The 7205-nt window shown below is 46.9% G+C and overlaps 1 protein-coding gene across 1 annotated transcript; it reads right to left on the reverse strand.

Annotated features, from left to right (window-relative positions):
• Window positions 1-3555: 3555 nt before the first annotated feature.
• Window positions 3556-7205, reverse strand: LOC105898019 (MYCL proto-oncogene, bHLH transcription factor). Its single transcript, XM_012825022.3, has 3 exons — window positions 6862-7205; window positions 5578-6206; window positions 3556-4841 (listed from the first exon to the last, which is right to left on the reverse strand). The coding sequence occupies exons 2-3, from the start codon at window positions 6155-6157 to the stop codon at window positions 4147-4149; spliced, it is 1275 nt and encodes a 424-aa protein (XP_012680476.2). The 5' UTR covers window positions 6158-6206; window positions 6862-7205; the 3' UTR covers window positions 3556-4146.

Here is a 7205-nt window from a genome sequence, read left to right on the forward strand (position 1 = left end):
AACTTAAAAGCGCTCTGGCTGCAAATTACATGAACTCAGTGATCCTTCTTACATAACACTGGCCTCGGGAAACAATGACCTACAGAGCACAGAATGTGTTTACAGTGTGTGTGTGTGTCTGTGTGTGTGTGTCTGTGTGTGTGTGTGTGTGTGTGTGTGTGTGTGTGTGTGTGTGTGTTTGTGTGTGTGTCTGCGTGTGTGTCTGCGTGTGTGTGTGTGTGTGTGTGTGTGTGTGTATGCCCAAATCGTTTTCTAATCTGTGTTGAAAACGTCCTCTGAAAGATGCACTGACAGGCTTCGTTTCTTGTTTTTAACTCAGCCAGGGAGGGATAGTCAGTTGGGAAATAATACAACAATAGTAAAATCAAATAGCAACGGAAATCAGATAAGTGTAAGCACCGCCCACTTCTGATGTGCCTGCTTGCCTTCTCTCCGAGAGACTTCCGTGTTTGAGGGAGCAGAGATAGAGAGAACAACAGAAGAACCGGGAGTCAACACAGAAAGAGCGGGAGTGAGAGCAATCACTAGATCTGTGAGGAAGGTGTGTGTTTGGGAGACAGAGGGACAGGCAGAGAGAGAGAGAGACAGGGGGGCGGGAGCGGGAGAGATGGGGGGTGAGATTCCATTGGCCTTATTAGGATCAGTGGACTGCCAGACTTCCTGTACCACAATGGAGATGGAATCTAGGTCAGTGGGCAGAAGTGGTGTTAAGAGGACTGCACTTTGAGCGCGGGAGAGAGAAAAGAGAGCGCGAGAGAGAGAGAGAGAGAGAGAGAGAGAGAGAGAGAAGGAGAGAGAGAGAGAGGGGGGGAGAGAGAGGGAGAGAAACAGTAAAAATAGACACACTGAAGTATGTTTATCAAACAAATCTCACATTACACTAAGGTCTCCACACAGGAAGCTTGGGAGAAATGACATAACTTTGAACCATCGGTGAGTGCACTCTTTCTTATTCTAGTGGCGCAGAGGAACAGCAGGAGAAACTGTTTAAAAGCACAACAATGACAAAGGCGGTGCACAGGCTTGAGTTGAGGATGTTGTGAGTTTTCCCATCAATCATTCACCCCCTTAGTTCCTCCTCTCCTCCTCTCACTTCCTCCCTTGTTCTCGACCCTTCCCTCCCCTCCCCTCAGCTGCTCTCCCACCTTACAAACTTTGGCAGTTAATACTGTATGAAACATCAGATCAGAAGATTAGCCGCCCGTGGTCAAAGCTCATGTGTTTACTTCCGTTTGCACCATGACAAAGACAATTGGGACCAACTGACAAGTGGCAGAGAAATTACCTGGGCAAAGTCTAGGAACAGTGTAAACATTCTGACTAGAAGCAGAGTGGGTGGACCAGTTGTCTCTCTCTCTCTCTATCACACACACACACACACACACACACACATATCTGTTTCATGTGCGAATAGAAAGTTGTTTTCACAAACACAGAGGCACACACAAGGTGTCACTAAAATCCTGGGGTCAGAAGCAGTTTCACTTGTGAAATCTCTGAAGGAAATTGGTTGATGGTGGGCGGTTGCACAATTCCCACATACGTAGCCGAGACACGTGTGTTGCAACAACAACACCCGGAAGCAGCGGGGAGAAAGACCCGCTTGTGTTCCTCTCTGGAAAAGCCCACTCTCGACCCCAGCTCCACCGACAGACCTGGAATGCCACGGCTATTCAATGCATGGCATTAGACGGTTTTTGTATAGGAGCTCAGCGAGACAAATGCAGGAGAAAGCAGGGGGCTGGAATAGAGCGCCGAGCTCCGAGCTCCAGCTCCCCGGCCTGAATATGCATGTGGCCGTGTGATCAATGTTGGAGTCTGGCAGGCGAAGCAGAAAAGCTGGTTAGTGAAGACAGGGGAGTTTAACAGCCTGGCTGAATAGCATCATGCTCTACTACCTGACGCAGGAGTTTTACTTCTCCAGCAACATGGGATTTGGAGAAAGTCCATGTCCAGCAGCAAAGGAGAAAGAGTTGCTTTGTTTTTAGTTGTGTGCTTTGCAGGGTGTGATTCACCAACAATAAACCACACAAACCTTAATGTCAGTCCGATAAGGACAGGACACAAATCAAAGCGTCTGATAGTCTGTGTTTATGGACTTCCTAGAGAGGCTATGTGAAAGGTGTTGATGTGTGTTAATGCTGGACCGCCTCCAGCACATTCTTACTTCTATATTGAAGTTACTCTCTGTCCTTCTTTTCCATTTTAACACTCCCGTTCCACAGATACTACACATTCCCAAGGTCCATCCAGCCTTCATTCCTTATTTCCAATACCAAAGAGAAAGAATAGCTTTTGTATCGTTTTAGTGTTTTGGAAGCAGCTTTAGATGCATCATACATGTTCTGGTCACAACAGACACCAGTAGTGGAAACTAATATAAAGCCAAAGTCTATGTATCTAAGTACAATATAAATCTACTCGGATTAAGAAACCATGTAAGTAAAATAAGAGACAGATGTTAAGGCAACCATAAAAATGGGGTAAGGCCAAGCCCAAATGGCAGAACTCCAACAGCTCCTTTCTATGACACAGAGGCTTTGTCTTGCACACATCCGAAGCACCCAAACAATGCGGATTGACACTAGATACATGAGACCGTGGCACTTTACAAAGAACTCTCTTTCCTATGAGCACGAGTGCAAAACCTTGGTGACAGTTGGGTTGTGTGGTGAGCCAGTCACTCAGGCCTCACAACAGGATACATTGCTGACGGTTACTGACATCATCAAAAAGTTGCTGTAGAGGCACACGCCCCTGCGCAGCAAGCACAGCTTCAACGCCCTCAGGGACCGTATTCTAATGCGCACCTGTGCTTGCATGTGCGAGGATAATGGAACCTGTTGTAGGTGTGGCCATGTGAGACAGGTGCTAGCAAGCGCTCACCCTTATGGTGGCTTGATTCCACCAGTGATCCACTCCCCATATGTTGGAGCTGTAACCTAATGCTCACTGGAGGCACCCGTGTGCCAGAGGCCAGCGTTCCCTGCGGCACAATGCAGAGCAGTTGGCCAGCTCTCTCCACAGCTCTTGATTGTTGAGCAACAAGCAAAGGCAAAGAGGGGTCTATATCCTATCAACTCAGCCAAAAACGTTATAAGGATGAGATTGTCCAAATAGGGGAAATTAAAAATAAGCAAGAGTCTGGATTTGTCTTAATGGGGGGGGGGGGGGGGGGGGGGGGCAAGTGGTAAACTTTCTACTAGAGAAGCCGGATGGCTTCCTTCTCCTAACAAAACGAAGCCAGAAGGCTCTTCTATTAGGATTGGAACACTTAAATACTTCCAATACCCCACCGAAGAGAAATTGTTCTCCTCTCCATGATTTGATTCATTTTTTTATTGAGGGCAAATATATTCAACCAAACAATACCATCGGAAATGTGATGGTCTTGTGATTCCCTTGCAAAGGTCCCAATACTTTTAATATTGAGTCTAGAATGATTTCATACAGAGCATATTTACACACAAAAAAAAATTACACAAAGTGACAAAATCAATCTCCCCCTCTCTTACACACACACACTTCCAACCCACAGAAGACAACAAATATAAGTCATGGTAGTGGATTTTATTCTTAACACCCATTTTGATTGGTGTATTTTTTTTAGCAAAAAATATATCCTTTTAAAGTAGTCGTGTAGTTCTATACAGTCAAGAGGTAGTCCTCAAATAGACTCTGTATTTACAGTGAAATTTGTACAGATGAAATCCATAACAAAATGTGCAAGTTTCAGAGTGATTTTTTTAACATTTGTACAAACACACCCCCGTCCCACTGAAAATGCAACTTGTCAATGGAGTCAATACTCCACTTCACAGACAAGGCCTAAACCTATGGTTCACCGCAAAAAGGACATCTGCCCACAAGTCCAAAGCTATACAATGTCCCGTTTATGTACACCTCCCATAACAAACACACCAACAACATCCACTCAAGTCGGCACACAAGATAAGTTGAATTACAACCCGTTTAGCGCCTTCCCAATACCCCTATTAGTTCGCATCAGCCCATGTTCACTTTTGCCTTCATTGTAATACTCGGCGGCCCCCCCGTGCCTTTCTCACTTTCTAGTTTGGTGAGGGCAGCTCTGGTGTGTTAGTCAAGTCGGGGGCTGTTAGCCTATCCGCCGCTATAAGCGTTCGTTCAGGGTTTGCCCTTCTTCAGACTGCTGAGGCGGCGCAAAAGCTGCTGCTGCCGGGCCCGCAGCCGCCTCCTCTCCTGGGCCTGGGCGTGCTCGCGGGAGTGCAGCTGCACCAGGTAGTCCACAGCCCGGGTGAGGATCACCACCTTGGGCGTCTTGCTGGAGTCGGCCAGGCTGGGGATCTCGTCGCGGAGCGCTAGGAAGCGCGAGCGCAGGTCCTTACGCCTCTTGCGCTCCATGAAGTTGTGGTTCCGCCGCCGCTCGCCCATGGAGACCTCCTCCGAATCGGAGCTGTGCGGGCTGCTGGGCGAGGAGGAGGAGGAGGAAGAGGAGGACAGGTGATCCTGCTCCGAGTGGGGGCGCTTTCTGGATGGGAGATCAAGGTCCAGGTCGCCGTCGTGGTCCAGGTCCAGGTCAGCATCACCAATGTCTGCGTCGTCATGGTCTGCGTCGTCATGGTCTGCGTCATCTATGTCGTCATGGTCTGCGTCGTCGAGGTCCGCGTCGTCGTGGTCACTGTCAGGCGATGGCGCGGCATAATTGTGTTGCTGGCGGTGCACGGACACGTGGAAGCGTTTGGTGCCGGGGCCGTGAGGATCCCCCGTTACGGTGATGGTCACGGGGACCAGGGTTCTGTTCGGTCGGCTTTCCACGGTTACCACGTCAATCTCATCGTCATCTTCACCATCGTCATCATCTGAGATGAAGAGAGCACAAACTCAAAACACCGCACCCAAAGCGATACATAACATTTAACAGGCAAGAAGGCTTCCCATCTAACAATCACAACAACTGAAAAAGTAAACCATGATTGATATTGTATATGCATGGAAGATTTGTGTGTTCCACATCTAGCCCATAATATGGCAGCCATCAAGTTTAAAAACAACTTCCACAAGCATCTCTGAACAGTAGCACACTTCTAGAAGGCAACATAGCTGACATTAATAGAGGTACAAAACACTGATATAAAACACTGATGAAATAAACTATGATGTATGGAATTGTTCGGATTTTCAATTTGTTCAAATAGCCCCTCTTTGGAGACAAAGTGTTACGGTTAAATTAAGTCTGTCCCAACCATCTTTAAGTTTGAGAGTTGAAAGAGAAAGTCGTATTCAGTTTTAGGCCACAATGCTTCCAATCCAAGAGAGGGTGTGTCTCAGTGAGATGAGCGATATCTTAACAGGGTGTGGAGTGGCTAGGCCAAGTCTCTTGCCTATCTGTCAATAGGTGCAAACGAGTTGTTGTGAGAAGTGGCGGCATGTGAGTGCACGAGGTCTGAAACTGGTGCAGTTATATTTAGGTAAAGGTTTTGACGTTTCTTCCAAGTGAAGATCAATGTATCATCTGCTACGTCGCCTGTAACGGCATTTCAGCCCCCCCCCCCCTAAAATCGGTTCATCTAATTAAATAATTGACCGATTTCTTACCGGACGAGTCAGCACGAGACTCTGACCCCGAGGACGCCAGCCTCTTAAGGTTATTGCAGGGGATGTTGAGGACAGCAGTCGGGTTCACGCAGTCTCTCACAGGGGCACAGATGACCGTCGTGTCAGCTACAGTGTTCGTAGCCTTTGCAGTGTTCGAATTTGTTTGCGTGCTGGGCAGCGGTCTGATCAGCGAACGCTCACCGACCACCTTCTCCAACCGATGACTCGCCGAAAAACCACTCCACATGCAGTCCTGAATGATGATAGAACTTAGGTTTCCAAAAATGTCTTTCGAGTCGATTTTATAGCATTCCTCAAAGTCTTCATCTTGTGCCAAAAGCTTGGAAGCCCATCCCAGCTTATCGGGTGACGGCAGCACGGCAGTGGCATCGAGTGTCCGTGTGGGAGACATGGGCGGGGTAGGCAAGAGTTCGAATTTTTTCCATATATCCTCGCTTGGCCCCGTGGATTTAAAGAAATCCTCTTCTGTGTCTAGGTTGTCGTAAAAATAATGTTGATAGCGGTCACACTCCATCTCCCAATTCTCACGACACGGCGCTATAGCATTGGCTCCGGTCATCTCAGGAGTGGAAGAGCAACTCCCGTTCTTATCTGCAACTTCTCACCGTCTAAGGAGATAAAGGGTCATATTTACAGATGATCTGAGATAACATTGATGCTAGTTCTTCACCTCTCGCTTCCTTGTATAACAAAAGGAATGCTGGGTCAAATTGTAAATGACAAAATAGCCGTATTTGCGTAGGCCTACTAAAATATGTGTTAAACAAATCATTTTAAAATACAATGGTTCTACATTCTTGCTTGAAATCATTTGCTCTTAAAACGAGTTTAACATTAATGAAGGGCAAAGTCTCAAAATAATGCGGTTACTTGGTTTGCTTTTTGACGCAACTTTGTAGGTTACACAGTGTCCCACTGACCGGCAAAAGTAGGCGTTGCGATTAGCCTACAGACTGCGCTTTATACCGGTAGTGCGGCACAAGAGCAAGTTCCTGCCGCTCCCATACCGTACGCTGCACTGTTACCTAAACACTGTAGCCTAAAGATAACACAACGTGGGACGCTAAACTATATCTGACAAGATATTTTCAACATACTCTGCGGACTTGAACACCCACTCGTAGGCTGTCCTGGACAACCATTCGATCGTTAACAACGTATTACAATAGAACATAACGTTCCACAACTTAATGTTGCCTTTGTAAGGCTACTGATTGTGTTATGCCGGACAGTATTAAAAATAAGACGGTGCAAAAACCTTACCGTGTCATTAGGGCTACAATGCACCATAACACAGAGCAACTCTTGTAGGGGGAAAAGCACATCCGCAACAAAAATCAGCTGTGCGAAGGCTACAATAGATGCTGCGTATTCCGAGAAGTCGCCCTTTGTAATCCCCCGTTGATTGTAATCATAAAAGTCCTTGAGTAGTCTACAAGAAATCAACTGTCGTTGACCAGGGTATCAAAATAAATTCCATCAAGCAGTGCAGATTTTCGAAATCCTTGGGTTAATTTCCAAATCCACCCGAAATTTTTTACAGCTCTAGTTTCAACCCTCTCTCTGACTTCTATGCACATCTCATGCCGCGTTTTCCCGCCAGTGTG

Source organism: Clupea harengus, chromosome 14 (genome assembly GCF_900700415.2).
Source record: "Clupea harengus chromosome 14, Ch_v2.0.2, whole genome shotgun sequence".
Taxonomy (NCBI): domain Eukaryota; kingdom Metazoa; phylum Chordata; class Actinopteri; order Clupeiformes; family Clupeidae; genus Clupea; species Clupea harengus.

Coding starts and splice junctions, on each gene's coding strand:
- LOC105898019 (XM_012825022.3), bottom strand. CDS start 6,157: ATGACCGGAGCCAATGCTATAGCGCCGTGTCGTGAGAATTGGGAGATG. Junction 4,842..5,577: donor GTCTCGTGCTGACTCGTCCG/GTAAGAAATCGG, acceptor TCTTCATCTCAG/ATGATGACGATGGTGAAGAT.